The sequence below is a fragment of the Hippocampus guttulatus genome, chromosome 2 (assembly GCF_054856545.1).
Source record: "Hippocampus guttulatus isolate MCC_2025c chromosome 2, RoL_Hgut_1.0, whole genome shotgun sequence".
Classification (NCBI taxonomy): Eukaryota; Metazoa; Chordata; class Actinopteri; order Syngnathiformes; family Syngnathidae; genus Hippocampus; species Hippocampus guttulatus.
In genome coordinates, this window is record NC_141262.1 from 32,298,240 (window position 1) to 32,324,457 (window position 26,218).

Genomic DNA, 26,218 nt, shown 5'->3' on the forward strand with positions numbered 1-26,218 from the left:
TTTGTATGTTAATTTTGCCGTAGTCTTTTTCAACATTGGTATCAAGGTATTTTTGCAGGTATAGAATCGAAGTTGGATTACTTTGTATTACGACTACAGTACTGCATATAGATAGATAAAGAGATGGAGCACTGACTCTTTTTCTGGCAATGTTGATCTCCCTGGTGGAGCGGCACTTTCTGCTCCAGTTGGCTTCTTCATCACAAGTCAGCCCCTCAGCCGGGTCCTCAAAACACATTTCGGATGAAAAGGGCACACACAAAACACAAGTTGCCAACACTGAGAGCAGGCAACTGATGAATCATCAGTCCAACATGATACGAAAGAACAACATAGATGGAAAACACTGCAGAATAGAGCAACAGGAATTAGCTGAGAGTTGTATTTGGAGTTGTCTTCTTCTACTTCTTCTTCTTATTATTATTATTATTGGTATTATTATTATTATTATTAGTAGTAGTAGCAGTAGTAGTCAGAGATGGGCATGTTACCCCATTTTGCAGGTCAGTCCTCTGTCCCCAACCTGGGTACCCCTCCGTCATCCGCCTTCCGTCCTTATTCATATAATAGTCATCCTCCGTCCCTTGTCCTTTTAAAGTGCTTCCGTTACAGTCCACACCTCCGTGTATGACACCGTGCGAAAGAGGCAATCACTGAAAATATGAGAATGCTCACCCAAGTATTAGGGATTTTAGGGTGTTTTCCTCTTCATTGAGGTACTCACTACCAATATATGTCATTTCATGAAAGAAACGCGTCATACATGAAAAATGCAAAACGTATCACATGTCTTGCCACATGACACAATGCCACACTTTGAAAAATGTGCAGGACTTTCACATGCAAACACGGATGTTTTTATTGTGTAAAAGCCTGCCTACCAAGCCTTATTTTCAGCAACACCGTGATTGGCTGTTGCAGATAGTCAACCAAATGGCATTTGCATCTTTGTTGGCAGGTACCGAGAGACATACAACACAGCCAGCTTTCTTAACCGGCTGGATTGATTGTGAGAAATGGCTGTCTGTCGGTACTTTCTTATGTTCACTGACTGTACAGTAGGTGACAGTGTTGCTAGAAAAATACTGTTGAGATGATGCTGTTAAATAGCCCGTTAAGAAAATACAGTGATTGGCCACACTCTGGCCTTGTTATTATGCCTCCCGACACCACAAACTTAACCCGGTTCGGGACAATTAAATGACGGAAGAAAAAAACACTTCTGTCCTTGCTTGGTCCACTGTTTTTAAAAACGTTTGGTCCTGCGTCTCAAAAATGTCCCGGATATTAATTTATTTTAAAGCATTTTTGTTTGTATTTTATTTTGTTCATGGAAATGTTTTTTTCAATTTTAGTTTTTGTTATTTTGTTAACTATAATAACCTTGTATTGTCTCATTTTGACACTTCACCATCTTTGGTAGCCTTCAGTGGTGACATCACCAAACCAACTCTCCGAGCTGTACCACTTTTGGGTCATCTGAATCTGGAATTTCCACTGTACAAGCTTTATCAGAGAGTCACTTTGGGATAAACAGGAATGTGAACTTATCAAATCCTCTCATCTAACAAAAAGCTTTTCCTACTGACATCTCCCACAAGTATAAAAACAAACACATTTTCATAAATACGTCAACTATAGTTTTTCCTGCAGAGGAAAATAACATCCTCTAAAACTATTGGCCTTGTATTTTCTTTGTAAACACTTGAAAAAAGTGAAAACGCACTTACACACGATGGTTTGTTGCATTGAGTTTTGAGAAAAGCAGCTGCAACTGTCTCCGGCCAGATGATCACCCCCTTTATGGAGGGATTAGAAATTTTAATAAAACAACCACGTCAAAAATAGGCGCTTAATAAGAGGTCATGTTCTCAACGGAATTAGAGTGTATAGAATTGGAAATGCAATAATGGGTTGGCTTCCCTCTTGGCTTGGCATCTCTGACCTTGAGAGTAGGATTTCCCATGGTTCCTTCTGCGTGGAAACCTCAGCTATGCCCTTTTGCATTCTTCATTTCTTCTGTGCTTGCAGTTAAATGAGGCTACGCATGCTACACCTGTTGTTTGGCTCAAACATGTCCTGAGCGAGTTCGGATAAAATCATAATATAAATAGAAAGGCAGCTGCGCATACACCACCGAATTTAAACTTTGTTTGTGAAGGACTGTGAGACAGAAAGTTGTACCACAATGACGTTTGCCATCTTATTTAGGATGTCAGTCAGAAACAGCAGGCTTGTCCATGTCAATAACCCCAGAGGAGTGGAACATTACAAACTAGCAAAGGTGGCAAATCCAGGTCCAGAAGGTAAAAACCCCGTCACGCTTTGGCACTACCCACAGGTGCGTCTACTCCTCCTGGTTGAGTGAAAGCTCTTGTGTCGAAAGCACAGTTTGACTTTAGCACGGTTTGGCTTTAGCCACAGGTGCTTCTACTCCTGCCGGTTGAGTCGAACAAAATCTTCACAATTGTGAATGGTTGTTTGTCCGAGTATGTGGGCTGCGACTGTGATCAAGCCTGGATGTACCTAGCCCGGTGTGTTCAACTCCGGTCCTTGTTTTTGATGTGAACCTTCTCCAACATGCCCGATTCAAAAGATCGGGATCGTTATCGGGCTTCTCAGAGTTTGCTGATGAGCTGATCATTTGAAACAGGTGTGTTGTTGCAACCCTCATGAGGACAAGTGCTTTTGAAAATGTTGTCCAGGTGATTTCCTCCTAACTTTCAAGGCTTATTGCCAAATGGTTTAGCAAGATGACTACCTTTGTCTGGCCGGTCTGGTGGTCCAGTGGTTAGCGCGTCGACCTCCCAGTACAGAGGTATCGGGTTCAGTTCCAGCTCCAGCATTCCTGTGTGGAGTTTGCATGTTCTCCCTAGGGCTGCGTGGGTTTTTTTCCGGGTACTCCGATTTCCTACCACATTCCAAAAACATGCATGGAAGGCTGACTGAAAACTCCCAATTGTCCCTAGGTGTGAGTGTGAGAGTGGATGGCAACCGGTTCAGGGTGTCACCCACCTACTGCCCGAAGGCGGCTGGGATAGGCTCCAGCACCCACCCACCCCCCGCGACTCTTGTGAGTATGAGTGGATCGGAAAATGGATGGATGGATTGACTATCTTTGTGTTCTATTAATCTTGGTTTTCCACCAATTTTTTCTTCATTTCCTGATGTTTGTCAAATAATTGAAGTAGCTGACATCATATCTATGTAGTTTTGTTGGTAACCTGTCGACACTGACCGGTTTGTTTAGCTTTAGAGAAAAATATAACATCTGTTTGCTGTTTTCAAGAAACAAGGACCATGGAAAGAATTCATTAAATTATTTTAACCACTGCCACCCAAAATCCCCACGACCCTATATGAACTCATCTCAAAATATGTCAAAACAAATGATGAAATAATGTTCATTTCCTGCTTTGATTCGTCTCCTTGAACCAATGACACCTAAAACCTCCCTTTACGATTGCGACCCAAAGCCGATCGGGACATGAAGGAACGCATTATATGCATGAGAACACATGGAGCACTAACTCCACTGCACAAATCCATTAGGAGACTGCAGTTGCACAGACTTGTGCTACTGTAAAATGCAATGGTGTGAGAGAGCTCTAGAAATGCTTGCGTGCTAAGACAAGCTGCATCGTCGCAAGGCCATCAAGATCATTGAATGCTTCATTACTCTTTTATTTTGTAGTAATTGTGTGGAGGCATCAGTTTTTGCTTGTGGGAGAACTTGTCCTCATCTCACACTAATTACCCTAGTTATTTATTTTGTATTTTCAATGTTAGCACTTGCCATCATTTTTGGCAAAAATTTCTACATGATAGGCTTTGTGATAAATGTTCAACGATGGATGGAGATGCACAACTGAGAGCATCTACTGAATGAAATGTTGGAGCCAGAAACGGCAAATGCAGCAGACAAATATCCATCCATTTTCTAATCCGCTTTATCCTCATGGGTCATGGGTTTGCCTGAGCCCATCCCAGCTGTCTTCGGGCAGTAGACGGGGGACACCCTGAACTGGTTGCCAGCCAATCGCAGGGCACACAAATCGGCCAACAATCATTTGCGCTCACACTCACACCTCGGGACAATTTAAAGTGTTCAACCAGCCTGCCATGCACGTTTTTTGGAATGTGGGAGGAAACCGGAGTACCCGGAGAAAACCCCGCGCAGGCACAAGGAGAATATGCAAAATCCACACAGGAAGGCCGGTGCAGAATGTGTGTGCATTACGAGATTGTATCTCATGCTCCCTCGCGTCCAGACTGATCAAGCCCTCCAAGTCTCCATTAGGACTTGGCTTCTTCTTTATCGAAAAGAAGGACAAATACTTATGACCTTATCGTGGTCTAAATGACAAAACAATCAGAACTAGTATCCTCTTCTGCTACTCGAGTCCACATTTGCTCCTTTATAGCCTGCGACCACATTTTCGAAACTCAATTCATGCAGTGCTTAACGATTTGTAAGAATTAGAGAGGGGGATGAGTGGAAACCTGCTTTCAAGACACCACTGGGCTACTTTGAATATATCGTTAAGCCCCTTGGTCTCACTAACGCCCCCGCAGTCTTCCAAAGCTTGATGTATTGAGGGATTTAATTCACGATTTTTGTTTATCTGGACGACATTCTTATATGTTCACGTTCTTTAGAGGAACATCAGCAACACGTTACATCTGCTTGAGAACAAGTTATTTGTCAAGGCAGAGAAATGTGGAGTCTATTCAATTTCTTGGGTTCATCATAGAAAAGGGGCAGCTGAAAGCCGACCCGTCCAAGATTCAGGGGGTGGTGGAGGGACCTACAGACACCACCAGAAAGCAGCTCCAGCTTTCTTAGGGTTTGAAAATTTCTTTCTGTGACTAAAGTTGTATTTTTTGGGATGTACAGCAAATAAAAATCGAAGAGGTGGTAAACATACCTGCCCAGAAGCAATGTTGCTACTTTTGTGTCGCAGTCAGCTGCCTGAAGTCTCAACCTCTGAAAGGCAGCTCGCATATTCCTTCTTATTAACTTTTGTTTCTTCTTCAACTCTGCTGTTTGCTAGCCTTCTGGCTATTTGTTGCCAAATGATGGATGAGCATTTTTTTGTTGTTGGTTTACCGGATTGGGATGTTCCTTCATAGTTTAAGCAAAGCTCTTGAAGTCCAAGGTAAAAGGTCAGCACAAGGTCATGGACTTGTAAGTACTCTGAGTGTGCTTGCGAGTACATGAGAAATGACACCTTGTCAGTCATGTGTTCTGTTTCTGGTTGTTAATAATTATGTTTATTAAATTTGTATTTATTTGTATGCATTCTTTGTCGAGCATCTGCACTTTCTTTTGGTGAGTCTGAAGTAAAACCCCGAGCAATTTCTTTTGCAACGATAACATAAATGCCATACAACAATCGAATTCGAACATGGAATTACACTTTTTAGTGGATTGGACCCAACACAATCCAACGGTGTTATTATTAATGAAGTCCATATTCTCTTTGGGGAAAAAAGGGTGTTTTTGACAACTCCAGTACATGCATAGAATTTACAGCAGTATTACATTCAGTCATTCCCCTTCCCACTTTTAATATTCTAGGCCACTACATTCCAAGTAAGTGTGTAATCCTTGGCATTTGAGCGAAGTGGTGAATGAATCCCACATTGGAAGGATAAAGGATTGCACTTAAGAGAAGCACCCCTCATTTATCACTAATGCTGCATCTCAAGACCAAAACACACACTCATTTCTTTTTTTTATTTGCTGACATGTTCATAATGGATCTGACCAAGAGATGCAGTGAGTCAGTAGCACACGTGATATGGAAATGCATAGATGGGCTTAAAACAAAAAACAAAAACTGACATTGTTTTCCAGACTTTGGGCAATCTGCCAGCACAGCTTATAATTTTTTGGGTGCGGTGAAGGCTGGCAAAAGGAGTTGGACTCTGCAAATTGTGATATAAATGCATCACCGCTTATGTATGGTGCACATGCTGTAGAGTTATGGATTCATTCCGACAAACACCGTGTCCGAAACTGACCAACAGTCCGGGGATGAATCCCTCTTTGGTTCGCCGTGTTGTGACCGTGAACAGGACAAGTGCCATAGAAAATGGATGGAGGCACTACTTAGAAATGATACATGCCGTGTCAAAAGGCACTGGTGGAACACAACATTCCGGATTTTCCTCAGGATGACATTTCAGTTATACATTTATCTCCGCTACATTATTGTTTGTTGCAGCAACTGAGGGTTTGCTCTTGAGGCCCTCTGTGGCACATCGGGAGGTTTCCACCAGGAGCAAACGTGGGACACACACAGCAAGGAGAATTGTCTTGTATTCTTTTCGAAAGTTTTGGTTGAGTAGTCCGTATATGATGGCGTTGAGGCAGCTGTTGAAGTACGCCATGAAGTAGCTGGTGACAAAGAGCCACTGGGGTATGCTGGGTGCGACTTTGGCCGGGTTTATTGCCACTGCCAAGCCTATGAAGTTCAATGGCGCCCAGCAAACTGCAAACAGCACAAACACCATAAACATAGTCAGAAAGTTCCTCACGTCGCTTGGTTTTAGTTTGGCCCTTTGCTCCGGTTTCACCCGGTGCTTCACTTGGATCACTCGGACCCATATCCTCAAGTAGCAGTAGGACACCACCAGTAGCGGGATCAGGAAGTGGATGACCACCACTGAGACGGTGTAGTATGAGCTAACAGTCTGAGCGAAAGTGCAGGAGTAGATGCGGGGATCGTACTGCAGCGAGCCCACAAAGAAATTGGGCACCGTGGCGATGGCGGTGAAAGCCCAGGTCAGCCCCAGGTAGCAGCAGGTGTTCCTCAGGCTGAACACGCGGTCGTATTGCAGGCTGTGGCAGATGTAGCAGTAGCGGTTGATGGCAATTGCCGTGATGTTGAAGATGGAGCCGATGACGCTGATGCCCATGATGAAGCCACTTGCCTGACAGTGCAGGTCCCCCATGGTCCAGTCATCATGGAAGATGGCTGTCAGGACTAAAGGGTAGGGGTACAGTGCCACCACCAGATCCGCAACAGACAGACTCACCACAAAGATGTTGCCTGAAGAAAAAAACAGAAGATAAATAACCCACAGCAGACAGCGACCGATTCCGTCCAACTGTGAGTCTGGAAGCCCAACTGTGACTTCCCCTCATGCAAGTGAGTCTATTATGCCCTCTGAAACTTCTTTTGCCAAAGAATTGGGTCAAAAAGATCAGAGCCTGGACTGATGATCCAGCCATCCACTCTCAAATCCGCTTATACTCACAAGGGTTGCAGGTGCGCTGGAGCCTATCCCAGTTAACTTCGGGCAGTAGGCGGGGACACCCTGAATTGGTTACCAGCCAATCGCAGGGATTGATAGTACGCATCCGGAATTCAGTCAAGTGTCTTTAATGCAACATCCATAAATCACCAGAAATGCGTAAGAATAGACCTGACCCTAATGCCTGTGAACAAATGCTACCTTGACTTTAACGTTCCTGTAAGAGCAACAGCTAAGACTTTGACAAGTCGTTGGTCGTTCTGCTTCTTCAATACTGTTTGTGTCTTCACTTCTTACTAAAAAGCCTTTCTTAAATTCTCAAATCCTAATCTCCCTCAAAATGTCTCGGGCAGTCAAGGTCGCCTGGGGATGAATCCTATGAAAAAGTGGGTAGGCTCTCCCAGGCTCGTTTATAACCAAGCATTGATGGTCCAACGCAAGATTTCTTGATTCCAGAGTAAAAACCTGTCTTGGATTCAACTAACATAAAATACTGTGTACGTTCAAGGACATTCAATAACATTGTCGCATACACATGGCTTAATGCATTGTTTTAATAAAGCATTGTCTTGAAAATGGGATTTCTAGTCCCTCAAAACATATCCACAAAAAGAAGTTGCCACCTTGTGAAGATCACATGTTGTAAAGAGAAACTAATTGGGTATTTTCAAGTCATAAAATCCACATAAAAAGAAGGCCTTGTCTTCATATTCATATAAAATTAATTGAGGGGCAAAACAGCAGTTTGAAGACCAAGTCAGGATTTTGATTAGGATCTCAAATTGCTGCCTGATCAAAGTGTTTCCTTCTCTGCTTTGATATGACTTGAATCAATTTGAGAAGAAAATATTGTGTCAAGAATTTAAAAAGGAAAGAGGGGCAGTTACAAGGATTCACTTCACATAATGTGAACTGCCTATATGCGGCAAAGTGTGGAACGCACTTCTGCCTCACAGTTCTGCAGTTTGGGTTCAAATCTTGACTTTGAGCTTCCTGTGTGGAGTAAACGTGTTCTCTGTGCGTCATCTGCCATGCACAGCGAGCTTTATTCACCGCACAAACATGCATTGTGATTTTAGTGTTGTCGTGCGTGTTATTATCCTGTCCTCCTCAGGTCAAAGCTGGAGTCTGCGTGACACTGGATCATCTCAGAGGGCATGAATCATAGAAAATGGCGTCTGATGTTGTTACAGTGCAGCTGTTACTGGGCCAGAAAGATAAAATATAAATGTTCCGCCCTCGCCGCGTCCCCGTTGCGGCTAGACAGACAGACAACTCCTTCAATGACCACACCGTTGATATTTCCAGCGATTTATTCACCAGTGAGTCAAGGTGTAAAACTGAAACAGACAGACATAAAAACACTTATATGTTGTAACGTAAATCGTGGTAAAACAATGTGCCCCACTGATCTGACATGTGACGAACGCGTGGCTACGCTAGTGTTGCTAACGAGCTAATATGCTAATGTGCTAATCGCTGTGCATAAATGTGAATTAAACAATAGAAACGCCCCACAATGTAAATACACGCTGAACACACCCCACAAATTAATAATATGGCATACATTTACATAAAATATTTACATACAGGCTGTGCTTGGCCTACGACACGAAGTTGCAGTCCATCGTTCGGAGGTTCCCCGTGCAACGTTCAACCGGAAGTGTCTCACTCCATAAAGTCCGGTGTGCCCTTCACAATAACGAATTAACCTTACAAAATAAAGCAGCTCTGTAGTTATAGAAAATAGGAAACAAATGTTACATGGCTCTTCAGGAGCCGGAACACTCCCCACCTGACATCATGAAGATGTCACCCTGAACCACCAAACTAATTCTGCTGTATAGCATCCGACAAAAGAAGCACAACATCAGTTACTGGCCTCAGGTAAATTCTAGCATTACCTTCTTTGACCACCTTGACTTCTACTTTTCTAACATGGCCATCACTGCTTGGGATAGCCTTCACTATGAGTCCCATTGGCCATTGGTTCCCCGCCGCCAGGGGATCCCCGAGCAGGATGACATCAGACCGGGTCCTGCAGAATGCCACTGCCGTTGACACTGCAGAGTTGAAACGCAATCCCCACGCCAGCGATGCCAGAAAAGGTTCGCCAAACTCCAGACCTGCCTCCACTGCTGCCGGTGGAGGTCTCTCTCCTCAAAGTCGCCTGAAGGAGGCGCCGTGACCTCATGAGAGAGGCGTTGAGGTCCAAGTTGAGCAAGTTGACAGTCTAAGATCCTTCGTGGGGTCCCTATCATCAGCTCCCAACTGCTTCACATGCTGGAGAAGGACTGCATCTTAGATGATTTGAGGCAAGATGGTGGCACTTGGGAAATAGCTGTGAGCAAAGGACGAATCTCTGTGTCCGTTTCAAGGTCTTGTAGTTGGAAGGTGTCGCTTTTGTCGATCTCTGTAGGCTTTAGTAGAAACTCTGTGTTGAAGTCTCTGACCCCGTTTGTCAAATCTTCCTTGGGAAATGCTGCCATGATGTTTGGACTGTCTGTGGCTATTTTGTGAAGACTTAAGTTGCAAGCAACAAGCAGTTCTTGAGTGTCTTTAAGAAGCTTGGCTATCTCTGAATCAGTGGGAACGTCAACATAGAAATGTTTTTGTACAAACTGCTTGGCTTCGAGTGATGGGGCTACCTCTTCATCATTCTCAGTTTGTTGAAGTTGAAACACATAGTCCTCTTTTTGACGTGCAGTGTGAGTGGCCCGTGGCTCACTGGGTATCTGGAGATGTTCCTTGAGATGTAAACGATTCTGACAGGGTGGTAGGAGACTAGGACGCCTGTCTTGTAGAACAGTAGTTCTCTAAGTGGCTACACTAGGAGGTTTGTGAACGCCCCTTAAGCATACATCGCCCACAATAACCCACCCAAGTGTTAGTTTCTGCGCAAATGGAGCATTAACTGGGCCATTAATGTGTTCAAGCACCTTGTGAACTTGCACTATGTCGCGCCCCAATAGCAACATAATCTCTGCGTTGGTGTCGAGAGGGTGGATTTTTCCTGTCAAGTGTCTAAGGTGTGGATGTGCGAGAGTAACGTCCGGTGTTGCAATTTCGGACTTATTGTCTGGCAGTGCGTCACACTCGAGCAGACGAGGCAGCATGGAACTGAACTCACCATCAACTGACTGTATGATAAAGTTCTCAGCTACACGGCCATTTGTCATGTTAACCCCTGAACATGTTTTAAGTGTATACGGCGCCATGGAGCCTCTGGAATGCCAAAGGTGTCAAAAAGGGCCGATTTAGCTAATGACCTATTGCTTTGGTCGTCTATGATAGCATAAACCTTGACCTTCTTGTCTGGATGTCCCTGTGGATACACGTAGATGGGACATATCTTTGAACAGGAGCAACCCCCATTTAAGCTCCCACATATTTGAGTACAAGCTGAGATAGTTTCGACGGTTAATGTATCATTTTACTCCTCCCCATCATGCTCCTCTCCGTGCTCTCCACCTTGGCTCATAGGTTTATGTTGTATGTACTGTGCTGACCATGGAGCTGGACCTGCGTGTAATGCAGCGATATGTCTGTTGCTATTACACTCTGAACAGAATATTTCTACCTTACAATCTTTGGCTTGATGGGAGGAAGAATCACAGCATCGGAAACAAATGTTTTGTTCTCTGAGATATGCCTTGCGTTCGTCTAATGTCTTTTCTCTAAAACCCCTACACATCTTCAGGGAGTGCGGCTTCTGATGGATGGGGCATTCTCTGCGCTCAAATTCACTGGATTTTAAGTGGTTTGTTTCTACAGTCGTATTTACTTCTGTTTTGTGGACGGTGACAGGACCTCTGGATTTGCCAAACCTTGAGTAGTTGTCATCGTGAATTGGTGGGGTTGACGTAGTAGCTGTTGGGATTGACTTGAAGCTGGGATCGCTTCTCATGTCAGCTTCATCTTGTATAAAACAGCAGAAAAATGAAAATGGAGGGAAACTCACATTGTGTCTCTTTTTGTATTTTGTCCCTTCTGACATCCACTTGTCTTGAAGACAAATTGGCAGCTTGTCAACAGGGGCAACGCCACGAGAAGTATCCAAATATCCTAGACCGGGTAAGTACCCAGCAGATTTGGCTGCGTCTATTTCGGATAGAAGGTCACCTAATTCTCTGAGTTTTTGAGGCTCTTTCATGGAAACCTTGTGAAAGTGTTCTAATCTGTCCAAGAGAGACTTCTCAATCGCTTCTGGGGTGCCATAGCAAACTTGTAGCCGTTCCCATACTCTGCTGAGGCCCTCTGCTGGACTGTTGAGGTGGATGGAGCGTATGCGTTTGGCATGTTTGGAAGACTCTTCACCCAGCCACCGGGCGAGCAGGTCTAATTCTTCGCTTGGTCTAAGGCTTAGCCCTTCAATGGCATTGTTAAAGGACACCTTCCAAGCCCAGTAGTCCTCAGCTCTGTCCGTGAACTTTGTTAAACCATCTGTAACTAAACTCCTTTTTGCTAGATATTTAACAAGACTGGCAAGGTCGTTGTCAGTAGATGGAGGTGGATGTGAGGCTGGGCTGATGGCACATGGAGACTGCTTGTTGGGTGTGAAGCGTCTGTCACCTGGTAAGTCCTCACCCTGATGGTCTGATGATGACTTCAGGTAGGCTTGTTGCCCATAACTACTTGGATGAGCAGATGATGGGAATTGGTTTAATCCACGAGTGGTGAGCATGGCTTCAATGTCGTCTTTACTGTATTGTTTTGCTTCCTCATGTTGTTTTTCTGCTTGCCATGGAGATGTTTCACCTTTTTCCTTCACTTCGGCTACTGCTGCTTCAAACACGTTTGCTTCAGCAAGAGCAGCTTCTACCTCCCTTTCCTCTTTGAGAGCATCAAGTGTGGCAGTGAGTTCTGCTTGTTTGATCCTAATTTCAATTTCTTTCCGAGCAAACTCTGCTCTAGCGCGTGCAGCTTCAGCCTTTGCACAAGCTTCAACTGCTGCCTTTACGAGTAAGCTGCTGGATCTGGTCGATGAGTTGGAGCAGACGGAGCGTACCTCCAGCTTGTCATCCTCTGTGGAGTGCATTGTTGTACTTGACACCGAAGTCTGAGAGCCGCACACTTCCTCGTGCTATCGCCGTTTAGCGAGCCTTTTTACTGTTCCGCCCTCGCCGCGTCCCCGTTGCGGCTAGACAGACAGACAACTCCTTCAATGACCACACCGTTGATATTTCCAGCGATTTATTCACCAGCGAGTCAAGAAGGTGTAAAACGGAAACAGACAGACATAAAAACACTTATATGTTGTAACGTAAATCGTGGTAAAACAATGTGCCCCACTGATCTGACATGTGACGAACGCGTGGCTACGCTAGTGTTGCTAACGAGCTAATATGCTAATGTGCTAATCGCTGTGCATAAATGTGAATTAAACAATAGAAACGCCCCACAATGTAAATACACGCTGAACACACCCCACAAATTAATAATATGGCATACATTTACATAAAATATTTACATACAGGCTGTGCTTGGCCTACGACACGAAGTTGCAGTCCATCGTTCGGAGGTTCCCCGTGCAACGTTCAACCGGAAGTGTCTCACTCCATAAAGTCCGGTGTGCCCTTCACAATAACGAATTAACCTTACAAAATAAAGCAGCTCTGTAGTTATAGAAAATACGAAACAAATGTAACATGGCTCTTCAGGAGCCGGAACAATAAATTAATCCGATTACATATCTATATATAAGGGAGTTCATACACTGGACTGCCAATTCAATCTACAGTACTTTCAAAAAAAAAGAATGACAAGGAGTCACCCCCCCCCCCCCCCCCCCACACACACACACAAATTAATCTTCCTGTGTTTGTTTTGGTCAATGTATTTGATGTCCACCTGCTTTGCAAATAACCTCAATCAATTGTTAGATCAATTTAACGGCCCCAATTCTAAATATTAATGAAACATTATTAAGTCAGACAAATTGGATTGGATACATACTTGTAATATACTTGTCTTATACTGAAAAGTATACAGATAGATACTGATCGTATACTTTTAAAACTTTTTAAAATTGATTCCAATTTAGTATGAAAAAGTACATTTTATATACTCGAATATACTGATAAAGCATATTTCATATTTCCTACTTTTTTGTAAGGAAATGGTTGGAGACCTTGCTAGTAGGGATTATTATTACCGTACTGTTGAGCATTTAAGTGTTGGTTAGGGGATAAAATTAGCGAGAATCGAACAAGCGGGTTGAAAGCACCTGTGGCTAAAGCCAGAACAATGGCAGCTCATTACTTCCTGGACCTGGATTGGCCTCCTCTGATAATACTAGTCCTCATTTGTCACAAATAAAAATGTCATGAAAACATTTGCCTCTTTTGATACTTTTTGCTTTTACCATTACTATTTTCCCACGGGTGGGCCTTTTTCAGGTATAAGCCAAGCGTCAGGAAAACAGCCGAGGTCTTGGCTCAGCCATGTTAAAATAAAAATAAATGGATTTGTTCTTCCTTTTGGAGTCAGCTCACAGGGCAAACCTGTCAGTTTGTGTTTGTGACGCTCAACTTGCTGTGTGCGTTTGTCATTGTGTACGGGTTTGAATTCGGGATGACATGCTGCAGCACAGTGTTACCGTCTGCACTATCTGGGCGGCCTGGGCGACAGACAGCCTGAACTGTGGCCAGCTCAAGCATCTCTCCTCCTTATTGTCAAGAGGATGAAGTAATTACTAAAACGTAGCTGAGAGGAAAGCAGCAATTTATTTCTACATGATTTCCATCACTTTTCTTCATCATCATCATCATTTGACAAAGACTATAAGAAATAGTGTCATTGTCAAAAGACTGTAGCTCTTGTTACTTGTGCTAGTGCTAATGTACAATATAACAGTGTCAATTAAGATTTGAAAATGCATATCGTCCAGAAAATCTGAAATATCGGGGCGATCGTTGAAATATTTTCAGAGCTTGATGTGCGCATACTGTAAGTAGATACGTCAAAATAAAACTCGGTGACTATTGATCGCAGATCACATTAGCTGACATTTTGTTTCCTACATTAATTGCTTAGGCTGGCAGATCACGGTACGGCATTTAACATGAAGAGCAGGTTTCTTGTGCTTTTTTTTCTTTTCATTTCTGCTGCAAATGTCAACTTGAGCTGGGTGGCCCACTGAGTGGTACGTCAGCGCCCTTGCCGTCATGGATCGTATTAACCATAAAATAAATAATATTTATAAAATGGAGTTACAATGGCATAATACAATCAAAAGCAATGGTTCCTTGTTAATCCAATGAGTTATGTCTTGATGATACATCTCCCAAAAGCAAGTAAGGCATCCTTGCAAAATCGCTTCACTTTGCCACTCCCAACACAGTTGGGGTGTCAACATTCGCAAGGTGGCGTCTATGTATGGTAAATTTCTATAATAATACTTGCCAGTGGTTGTTGCAAAGACTACTTAAATACAGTACGTTACCATCAAATATACAAGTGGTACATATATAATAATCGGATCCCTCCCCCACTCATGCATTTCATGTACCGCCCTTAAGGCAAAGGTCTTCTAGGGACATGTCTGTCAAGCCCTATTGCATATCAACATGGTAAGCAAATATTCGCATATGTGCTTACTTTGTCATTTCCAAACATGAATCCTCAAATGATACTATGTTCCAGTGTTTATGAATGTGCTCCATCAATGAGAGTCAGCGCTCACTTTGAAATCCAGCTTCACTATAGGTCCCAAAAATAATAGTACCTCATACTCTTGGACCTTTTTCTTTTTTTTTTGGAATGAAACCAAAACAAGTCATATATATATATACCCATGCATACACACACATATGCGTCTTCTGCTGTACTTGCAGCACTTTCAGAAATATAATGTGACTCATTCCCTCCCTTCCAGCCAACAAGCTTGCATGTTTAATAGATTGCATATGTTGCCATATTTATGGCACATAAAAACTCGCTGAAAGGCAGACACAACAAAAACAAAGATGGAAGGATAAACTTAATACGAGGCAGCTTGCATGGCTGCACGATTCTCCAATTTTTCCGGTTTTATATTCGTCCCTCGCTCTCACCTCACACCTTCACATTGGTGACAAAAGTCACTAATGTGAACCACTAACGGTATATCGAAAATGACCTTTAGTTTACTTTTGTGGCAAATTCCATGTCATCATTTGGGGCCTGATCAAAACTGCTGTATTTCCACATACTACAGCCAATAGCCCAATAGAAGCAATAGAAGGTTCTGTCGGTTCTTGTTGAATCAGTGTGAGTGTTTGTGCGCTCCTGTCATGTTCTGTTTCTGTCATAGATGTTTGTACATCTTGGTCAGTCCACCCTGCTGCCTCCTTTCCTGCTTTTTTTGGGGTCCTCCAACTACCATCATGCAAAACGTGACATTGTTGTCCATGCATCCATTTTCTGTACTGTTTCTCCTGTTCAAGGATATGGCTGGAGCCTATCCGTGCTGTCTTTGTGCCCAATGCAAGTCTAGCGCAAAACTGTACGCATAGGTAGAGTTTACTTTCTTTTGTTAATTTCACAAATACACACACAGAAATGGGCATTTGCGCTTTTGTGGCCGTGAACACGGTCATCCAGCTTCTCAACCACTGGAAGTGGATCTTCTCATTTCCTTCAAATTCGATGCAGAAGACGTGCAAGGTCTACATGGCTGGAATCCATGGAGGAGATTGAAATTCATTTGTAAGAAACTGCAAGCAGACCTCCATGGGTGGATAATCACAGATCAGCTCTGTAAAGTGGGCACTTGGTGACAGCCTTCAAAACTATGATAACCCTGCTGGGTGCATGTCCTTGGTCCGCCAGAACTCCAAACATGGCACAGCACGGTCTGACAAAATTTCCAAGCACAATAAAGAAGACTTGCACCTGTATGAAAATCAAGATATTTATTTTATTTTTATTTTTTTTTTACGCCCAAGTGCACGTACGCCATCTCTGAAAATAGAGCCCATAGAGTCAGACCATTATTCAATCTCACATTCACAATGTCAATGAGTGGGAACTGGACCCATGATTCTTTTAGGGAAATAAATGTACCATTACGCTATGAGTGTGAAGTGTTACACTTATACAAATATGTATTATGACTTTACTACTGGGCTAGGATAGGTTAATGTTTGGATTATGTTGCAACTGTACAATGATGGAACCCAACGTTAAACCCTGTGTACTGTAACAAGGTTATGTTAAACTAGGAGTGCCTTTTTTTGACCGAAGATCTATTTTTCGATCAACCAACCTGCCACGATCGACCCGTTATCGCGCATACACACGCACGCACACACGTACACACGCATATCATGATGAGCATTAGCCTGACGCTGAGGCATGCGACGCACTTAGGCAGCCTGTTAATGATCGTAGCTCACACGCACCGTTTTAAAATTATTCTCTCTGGCCTCCAGATTCCCATTCTTTGCCCGTCCCCTCGGTGAATTGTACAAAACAAACTCTGAATGAGAATAATGATAGTGATAAAAAATATAGCGCAACAACTCTAATCACAAGCTGCAACTGCAGACTGCTGAGCGCTAACAACATTCGGTGACGCAGTCTCATGTCACCGTAGGTTAAAGATGACTGTTTTATTTTATTTTTTAAATATTTTTTGTGAAAGTGAGACTGATTGAATGATTAGGGTGCAGTGTGCATGAACACAAAAAAATATATTACCTACATGCACAGGGACACAAATGTTTGGGTTTTCTTTTCCCTCGACACCCCTCGGATAGACTTGGGACCAGTCTGTTGGATTAACCTGGCACTTTAAGAGGGGCGGGGCTGCCACTGACAGGTGACCGTTCGCGCGACGTATAAAAAACAGGATCGCATTATGTTACGTTTGTGAATACACTCGCTTCGTCGTCGGCATGGCCCAATGGTTATTACCTGCTTCTGCTACTGCTTCTGATACTGCTACTGCAACTACTTCCGTTTCATCTACTACTACATCTACTTCTGCTGCAAAGTGTCCCAATAAATGTATCAAAAAAGTAAAAAAGTACAGAAAGAGTGATCCTTCCATGCTGGCCGGCGATCCCTATTCAGAGGGCCGTGAAAAAACGGAATTAACTGAACAGTAATAACCATCGAGGTTGGATAAGATCCCCCGATGAGTTTCAAGCCTTGAAGAGGCTTGAAACTCTCCAAGCAAACACCTTATCTATTCAGTCCTGAGATTGGCCAAAGGAGCACCGCCATCTAGTGGGAAAGACCCTGGTAAAATAAGCTCTGGTCAGACTAGGAAAATGGACTCCCGTGAACTCGAAACCCTCAGAGTGAAGCGCTCTGCTGCGCAATCGTCCTTCACAAAGAGGACCAATAAGCTTGCCTCCAGAGTCAACCTGTTGGGAGAGAAAGCCCTAATTGATGAGCTGAAGGCCCTTGAGGTAGACTATGAGAGGGTCAGTGATACAGGATACGACTATGCTGAAGCCCTCAGTGCGGTTAAGGGAACCGAGGATGAAGAGGGCAAGGCAGAAGAAGAAGCGGCCTGCATCGCAGAGAAAACAGCTGAATGCCTGCGCAAATACACCGGAACTGTTGAGCTCATCCAGGAAACAATCTGGACGAAGTTCACTGCAGATGACATCAAGGAATGTATTTCCAGTGCAGAAGCTAAAATGGTTCAACTGGAGAGCTGCAACATAAATAAATTACATAAAACTGACTTTGAGCTCACCAGAAATTGCCTGAAGGAGAGGGTTGACGAGCTCGAGAAAAAATGCAGTGACTGGGACGCATTAATCTCATATGCCAACACAAAGGTGTTGAAGGAGAAGGTTCAAGCTCTGTGGCGCCAGGTTAGAGACTTTGAGGATAGCTGGCAGAAAAGATACGCAGAAAAGTCGTCCGACGATGTGGATGGCAAGGCCCCACTGGAAAAAGAGTCAGACAAAGCAAAAAACATGCCTGATCCTGTCAGCCCCACAGAGCCTCCATTCACCGGTCTCAGTCTCAAGCCTGAACTTCCTTCAGGCAACACCACCCCAAGTGTTCCATTTAATCCCACACAAACAACCATCTCAAATCCAGATACCAAAATCCAGACACCGCCAATGGACCAGAGTGCTCCCCGAGGTAACCCTGACATGTATCCTGGAGGGTACGGGTCCAGAAATCGGTTCCCTCTCGAGAGAGCACGGCTCCCCACATTTTCCGGTGACATGACAGATTACTTCCGGTGGAAGGCTGAGTGGGGAGAACTGGAGCAATTGGGGAACCCTTTTAGGACGGCAAGTATAACAAGATTCCATCTCCTAGGAAGCCTTAGTGATAAGGTGAAGAAGGACCTGGTCCTGTCCAGTTGCGGGTCCGCGGAGGAAATGTTCCGGCGTTTGGACAACAGATACGGGAACAAAGCAAGGATCGTCCAAACAATAGCAAATGAGGTGCAAGGCCTAGTCCCCGTAAAAGGAAATCACCCTAGAAAAGCGATAGAGCTAATCCAAACAGTGGAAAGGGCCTTAAGCAACCTTCTTATCCTGGGTGAAGAGGATGTGATGAAGAACCGACTCGTGGCACAGTCACTTGAGAGTAAGTTACCAAACTTTCTAAAGGAGAAATGGGTAGCTTACAAGAATGAGCCAATGAATGGCTTTGCCCTGCAGAACCACTTTGAGTGCCTTCTCCAATTCCTAAAGAGACACGAGCTCATTCTTGAGGAGCTGGACCAGCTGGAAACAAGTCTTGCAGAAAAGGCTCCATCTGAGAAACGCCCGATAGAAACAATCGAGAAAAGGGCTAAGAAGGCTTTCTCCAGAGTCACTGCAGGTCAACGAGGTTCTGCAGGAAGGCTGCAAACCGCATGCTCTGCCTGTGGTGATGAAACGCACACTGGAAGGCTTTTTGCATGCAAAACATTCAGGGATATGGACCTGGCAAGAAGAAAGTCTCACCTAAGAACCCATGGGATATGCAATCGATGCTTAAGCATTCATCCGAAGAATGGCTTTTGCAACTCGGGGTTCCTTTGCAGTAAAGCAGACTGCCGGCAAGACGAGGCTCACCACTACCTGCTGTGCCCCAGGTTCGCCACCCAAAAGGACGATGGCAGTAAAGTCCCAGTGAAGGTGGCAAAAAGGCCTTTTGGCCTAACAAGCCAGCAGGAAGAGTTTCTTGCTACACTAACCCCAGAGCAGAGGACAGAGTACAGGAAAGTATTCTCAAACAAAACCACCGCAGCAATTTGCACCAGTACTGGAAGTGTACTAAAAGAATATCCAGTGCTAATGATGCTCCTCAAGGTTACGACCAATTCTGGCCATCTGATTGGTACATTGATTGACCTTGCTTCAGATACCAATTACATCACAAACACTGGAGCCAAGCGTTTAGGACTATGTGGAGAGGACATCAAACTGATTGTACATGGAGTTGGCGGGATGAGGAAAACAGTCATGACCAGGAGATATACCCTTCGGTTGAGGGTAGAGACTCCTGAGGGAACAGTGGGAGTGCACAAGATCGTCTGCTATGGCCTGGAATGCATCGCAGAGGTCAGCCAGAAAGCAGCACCACACCAGCTTCAAGGCTTCTTCCCTGGGGTTGCTGCTGAGGACTTGGTCCAGCCCACCAAAATCGATCTCCTCATTAGTCACAGGGAAGGTCGCCTGGTCCCACAACCAGTTCAGAGAAACGGGGACCTGATTCTCTGGGATGGCCCACTTGGAAAGACAGTTGGCGGGACCCACCCTGACCTCGTTGAGAGGGTGGAACTAACCTTCCGCCAATCCGACACTCATTTCGCAAGGTCCATGAGAACTGCCTCAAAAGTGTATGAGGAGGTTCTTGTGGACTCAAGTGATCCAAACCCTCTGTTGACAAAGGACGAAAAAGTCATTAGCAACACCACTATAGCTAACAAGGAAGTGTTAGAGTGGTTCAGGTGGGACAGTACCGGGGCAGCGTGCGATCCTCAATGTGGGGGCTCCAAATGTGGCACGTGTTCCCCAGGAGGAAAGGAGATGACTCTCGGAGAAGAAAGGGAGTTGGAGAAAATCAAGAATTGCCTCACCTACGTCCTAGCAGACAAACACAGCCAGTCACCCCACTGGGACGCTGCGTATCCCTGGCGAGGAGACCCGCCCTCTCTCCCTGACAATCGCAGAGCTGTGGAGGCTACTTTCAGGAGAACCGAAACTAGGCTGGAACGAGAGCCCGCCTGGAAAGCAGCGTATAGTGAGCAAATCCACGACATGGTCAGAAGAGGTGCAGCCGTCAAGCTCTCAGAAGAAGAACTGATGTCCTGGAAGGGCCCTAAGTGGTACATTAGCCACTTGGTCGCCCCAAACCCCCACTCTGCCTCAACCCCTGTCAGGATAGTGTGGAACAGCAGCCAGGAGTTTCAGGGTTGGAGCCTGAATGACCTTCTCGACAAAGGTCCGGATGTACTTAATCCAATAAGAGGTGTTCTCTTACGGTTCCGAAGCGGACAACATGCTGCCCTGGGTGATGTACGAAAGATGTACAACTCCGTTTGGCTTAAGGACAAAGAAGTTCACTTACATCGATTTCTGTGGAGGGATGACCCCCAGAACGAAATGGAAACGTTTGCAGTCGTCCGAGTGAATATTGGCGTTAAGCCTGCAGGCTGTATAGCCCAAGTCACAATGCGACAGACAGCTAAACTTCCACAGTTCTCATCAATGCTCAAAGAACGCAGAGTCATTGAAGAGGACTGTTACGTTGATGACATCCTGACATCAGACAATGAAATCGATGTGCTGCGAAAGATAACTGTTGGTGTTGAGAAGATATTGAAGGCTGGGGGGTTCTCTCTAAAACCCTGGGTCTTCTCTGGCCAAAGTGGGAGGGGGGAAGCCCAAGGCAGTCCCCAGTCTGGCTGTCCAAGCACTCCGACAATCCTCATGCTCCCAAATCAGCTGCAAGAGGAGGACAGTAAAGCCCTTGGCGTTGGGTATGAGCCTGAGTCAGACAAGCTCCGCATCCTTGCTTCGATCAACTTCTCAAAGAAAAGGGGGAAGATGAGGACTGGGCTCGACTTAAGGGAGGAGGAGGTCAGGAGGAGTACTCCTGAGCCACTAAGCCGACGTTTGCTTCTTGGCCAAATCGCCAGCCTCTATGACCCAATTGGTCTAGTTACCCCTGCAAAACAGAAGGGAGTAATCCTTGTAAGAGAATCCTTTCAAGAAGCAAGAAAAGATCGTCCTGTGAAAGATACATGGGATGATCCGCTGTCACCAAGACTCTGGGAGGCAGCTGTTACACTCTTCGAGGAGTATGTAAGGCTCGGCCAAGTAAGATTCGACCGAAGCCTCACACCCACTGAAGTCTTAGGCCCCCCAGTTGGAATTACATTTTCTGATGGGAGTGAAGCCTCTTACGGAGCTGTACTTTATCTTCACTGGGAAACCAAGCCTGGTCAGGTCATCGTGACGCTGGTGGAGTCTAAGGCCAAGCTTACTCCTCTCGACCAGAAGGGGGATGGAATTAAGGCTGAACTGTGCGGTGCGGTGATCGCTACTCGCTTGAAGAAATACTTTGAGAGGCACTGCCGCATCCCAGTCGATCACTGGGTACACTTAGTAGACAGCCAGACGATCCTCGGTGCAATCCAAAAGGACAGCTATGGATACCAAACCTTCTTCGCAAACCGGATCGGAGAAATCCAGAAAGCCGGTCCGGTGGACACCTGGAAGTGGGTTGAAGGATGCCTTAACATCGCAGATATCCTCACAAGGGGCGCGACCCCTGAGGAGTTGGACGAAGACTGAGTGGCAGACCGGGCCTCAATTCCTCAAATGGCCTGAGAGTGAATGGTCGGTGAAGACTGCAAGTGAAGTCTCTGCCACGGTCGCTGACGAGAGCATCAAGAGGTTTCAAAGACGCGCATTCTCTGCAGTGGTCACAAGGCATAAGGAAAAGAAAAACGACATGATGAAGCCTCCGGAGCTTGGTAGACCGGGAACCACTCCACCTCCTTTTATCCCTATCCCACGGATGCAAGTCCTGGCCCTTGTGCGCCTCATTGGGCCTGGGAGATTCAGCTCCCTCACGAAGCTGTGTGGGACGGTTGCCTGGACACGTCGGGCAGTGGAGGCTTGGTTGGGAGGTAACGACCAGACCACAATCAATAGGAATCCCAAACCCAGTCTTACAGCTATGGAGAGAGCAGAAGCCTTCCGATGCCTTGTCCTTGAAGCCCAGGATGGAGCTGAAATACGGGACTCAACACTTGACCGACTCGTGGTCCGGACCAATGGGGGGACAGGACTCCTGCTCTGCGGAGGACGTATTCAGTCCTGGAACGAAGGCAAAATTGCTATTCCTCTGGTCCCTATGCATACAAGACTGGCCACACTGCTGGCCCTAGAGGCTCATGAGAAGAACCATGAAGGGGTCACAGCAACTCTCCTACGCACTCGGAAAAGAGCCTGGATAATACAAGGCCATCGAGTCGTGAGAAGAGTGATAAATGACTGCATCCACTGCCGAAAGCAAAGAGCAAGAGTATGCCAGCAAGTGATGAGTGACCTCCCGTTAGAGCGCACACAAAGGGCAGGCCCTTTTGAGTATACAACCTTGGATCTATTTGGCCCCTATGAAGTCAAAGACGCAGTCAAAGGGAGAGTAAGAAAGAAAGTCTGGGGCATCGTCTTCTGCTGCATGGCTTCAAGGGCAGTCCATGCTGATGTATGCGATGACCAATCTTCAGAAAGCTTTCTGCTAGCCTACTCACGCTTTGTTGCTCTAAGGGGCCATCCACGCAAGCTATGGTCCGACAAAGGGACAAATTTCATCGCGGCGAAACCCGCCCTGAATGAGCTCCAAAACCACATACGCTGTGTTCAGACGTCATCAGTTGAGGACATCGCTTCCAAGAACGGGACGGACTGGGCGTGGAGCTTCCACCCTGCTGATGCGCCCCACCGAAATGGAGCAGCAGAAGCTGCCGTGAAATTGATAAAAAGAGCCCTCACGAGTTTGAAAGGAGCAACAGACTATCTCACCTGGGGTGAGTTTCAAACTCTACTGTTTCAGGCAGCCAACCTGACGAACGAGCGCCCGATCGACGCTCACGCCCAGGAGCAAGAGGAGTCCATCGAATACATTAGTCCCAATTCTCTCATCCTCGGACGATCCTCAGTGGGAGGAGACACAGATGGACTTGATCTTGTCACTCACCCCTGGCGCAGGCTGAGGAACATCCACAATTTAGTGGACAGATTTTGGACCAAATGGAGCGAACTAGCTGGTCCTAATCTCTTTGTCCGTGAGAAGTGGCATACAAAACGAAGAAACGTCAAAGAAGGAGACGTGGTTTGGATCGTGGACCCGAACGCTATCAGAGGGCAATTCCGCTTGGGCCGAGTCACGGCCACAAGATCCGACAAGCACGGAATCGTCAGGGACGTTGACGTCAAAGTTTGTGCCGGACTGCCAATGATAAACACTGAGAGAAAAGGCAGAACACGTTAACAACTCCCACCAACCATCATCCTTCAAAGAGATGTAAGGAGGCTGGTTGTTCTTATCCCAACAGAGGCCTTGACTCCAGCTGCAACTCTGTGACCCGCACCCTAGCTCCAGTCAAATCCCTTTTAAGTCATTATTTGGCTGGTTGGTGTAGGCGGATCGCTGCCACCATGCCCAGACAAAATGTACACCGTACATACATGAAGTTGAGCACCCACGCCTCATAAAGCCACTGACCCGCTTGAGGGCCATGATTGACTTTGGGGGCTATGCTCTTCACTGAAAACAGGAGAGAACATTGGACAACTGTTCGCAAAAAAAACAAACTAAAAAAACAAAAAAAACCCCCAACTATTGTAATGTTTGTGAGCTTTCACTATTGTAACTGAATGGGGTCTTTGATTACGTGTTGGTGTAAATTCCCTGGATGGAACATCGGGAATTTAAGTGGGAGGTGTTGGATTAACCTGGCACTTTAAGAGGGGCGGGGCTGCCACTGACAGGTGACCGTTCGCGCGACGTATAAAAATCAGGATCGCATTATGTTACGTTTGTGAATACACTCGCTTCGTCGTCGGCATGGCCCAATGGTTATTACCTGTTTCTGCTACTGCTTCTGATACTGCTACTGCAACTACTTCCGTTTCATCTACTACTACATCTACTTCTGCTGCAAAGTGTCCCAATAAATGTATCAAAAAAGTAAAAAAGTACAGAAAGAGTGATCCTTCCATGCTGGCCGACGATCCCTATTCAGAGGGCCGTGAAAAAACCGAATTAACTGAACACAGTCCTTGATCTACTGGTCGATCGCGATCGACATAATGGGCACCCCTGTATTAAACTATACCTCTAAAGTTGCACAAAACCACAGCATTGCCCGACAGCAAAAATGTGGTTGAACTTGAATAGTTCACTTGAAAAAGATTTCCACATGAGACATTCCGTTTTGCAAAAAATGTGTGACGGAATGTAGGCATGGATCCAACTCCTACTGTAATGGGAAAGTTATGACAGTAGTGCGTTAACTTGGTTCACGCACAGTAAATGTTCTCCACCCTACCACTTCCAGTATGTGGAATGACACAGAGTGTGATTGTTATGATGTTTCCTCCATGCTCATCTCATCAGAAATAAATACAATGTCATCTTTTATTTAGCTCTGTGGAAATTATATTACATGTAATGTGGCGTCTGAAGTGACATTACCCGGGAGCCATCTTGTCAATTTAAGATATCTGGCTTGTTTTGACTCAGTCAGTCCAATGACTCGATCCCCTCCTCCCCCACTCCACAAACCCTCAGGGACACCCCAGTTTTCAGGTTTTGCTCATGACAACAGCATGAGCTGCATTATATGACTTAAAAAAAAATAAAGTACCTCCCCAAATTTACATGAAGCACAGGGTCTGACGTGGGGGTTCAAACACAAGTCATTCTTTCCACCATCTGTTCGCTCTGCTCCTCTCTGAGCACTTTTTTGTGAGGGTATTTTTAGTCTGTTTAACCCCACTGGGACATTGTAATGTTAACACTGTTGGCAGTGCCACAGTGTCATGTGCGCCTTATCAACAGTCACTTTGGAGTAATCATCTTATATTTAGGCACTTCAGAACACCTGATAATACAAATGAGGGCTGGACAATTCATCCAATAAAAATCAATACCTTATTGTAGTCATATGACATTTTGAAATTGGAAAGGCTGCAATTTGGGAAATTTTATTTTGATCAGCCGTCAGGCTTTGTTTTTAATAGACTGTACACCGTATATGTTCCTTTATTTTGTTGAATGTTCAGTTCTAATACAAATGCATGATAGGAAACCTATTTGGATGCAGATTATTCAGTAGATGTGCCAGTGCATCACGCTGGTTGAAAAAGATTGTCTGGCCTCGCTTTTTAGATACATGTCACAAAGAGTACCAAATCATTGTGGGCTTTTAGGAGTTGCAATCAACGTGCTACCAGTCATTGCTGTTTGGATGGCGAATACAGGCGGGCTTGTAGTTTCAAGTGTGTTTATATGTGCATGAAAAATGATATGTGTCAAACTCTTGGCCTGCGGGCTGAACTGTTTTGATAAATGGGAATGGGTCTAGCTTGCACAACAAACATAAAAGACTGTCAAGTGATGGATCCGTGCTATTTGAAAAGAAGATTACATTGTGTTCGACTTTGACTCAGGTCGGCAGTGCGTCCCAAAAGTTTCAAGAGACCAGAGTGTCATCAATAGCACTGACATTTAAGTCAAAGCGCCAGCTCCCTACAATCTTATCAAGGATAAGCAGTATAGAAAACGGATGGTTGAAGGTGTACAACATCAGGCAATGAAACTGAGCAGAATGAGCGCAGCATTCATCTTCAAAGCAAGTGTTGAGAGAGAGAGAGAGAGAGAGAGAGAGAGATGCCTTTAGCAGTCAAGCATCGCAGGGCAAAAACTGCTTTGCAGATTAACACTGACCTGAAATGAAGGAGGGATTGGAAAAAAGGTGGGCAAGGATCTTAGG

General features: G+C 45.1%; 1 protein-coding gene across 1 annotated transcript in view; it reads right to left on the reverse strand.

The window, feature by feature from the left end:
- Positions 1 to 5,260: 5,260 nt before the first annotated feature.
- Positions 5,261 to 26,218, reverse strand: part of mtnr1c (melatonin receptor 1C) — a 28,313-nt gene continuing 7,355 nt past the window's right edge. Inside the window, exon 2 of the mRNA XM_086105732.1 lies at positions 5,261 to 7,058. Coding sequence (XP_085961858.1) covers positions 6,193 to 7,058 — 866 coding nt within the window. The 3' untranslated portion in view covers positions 5,261 to 6,192. The remainder of the gene's footprint in view (positions 7,059 to 26,218) is intronic.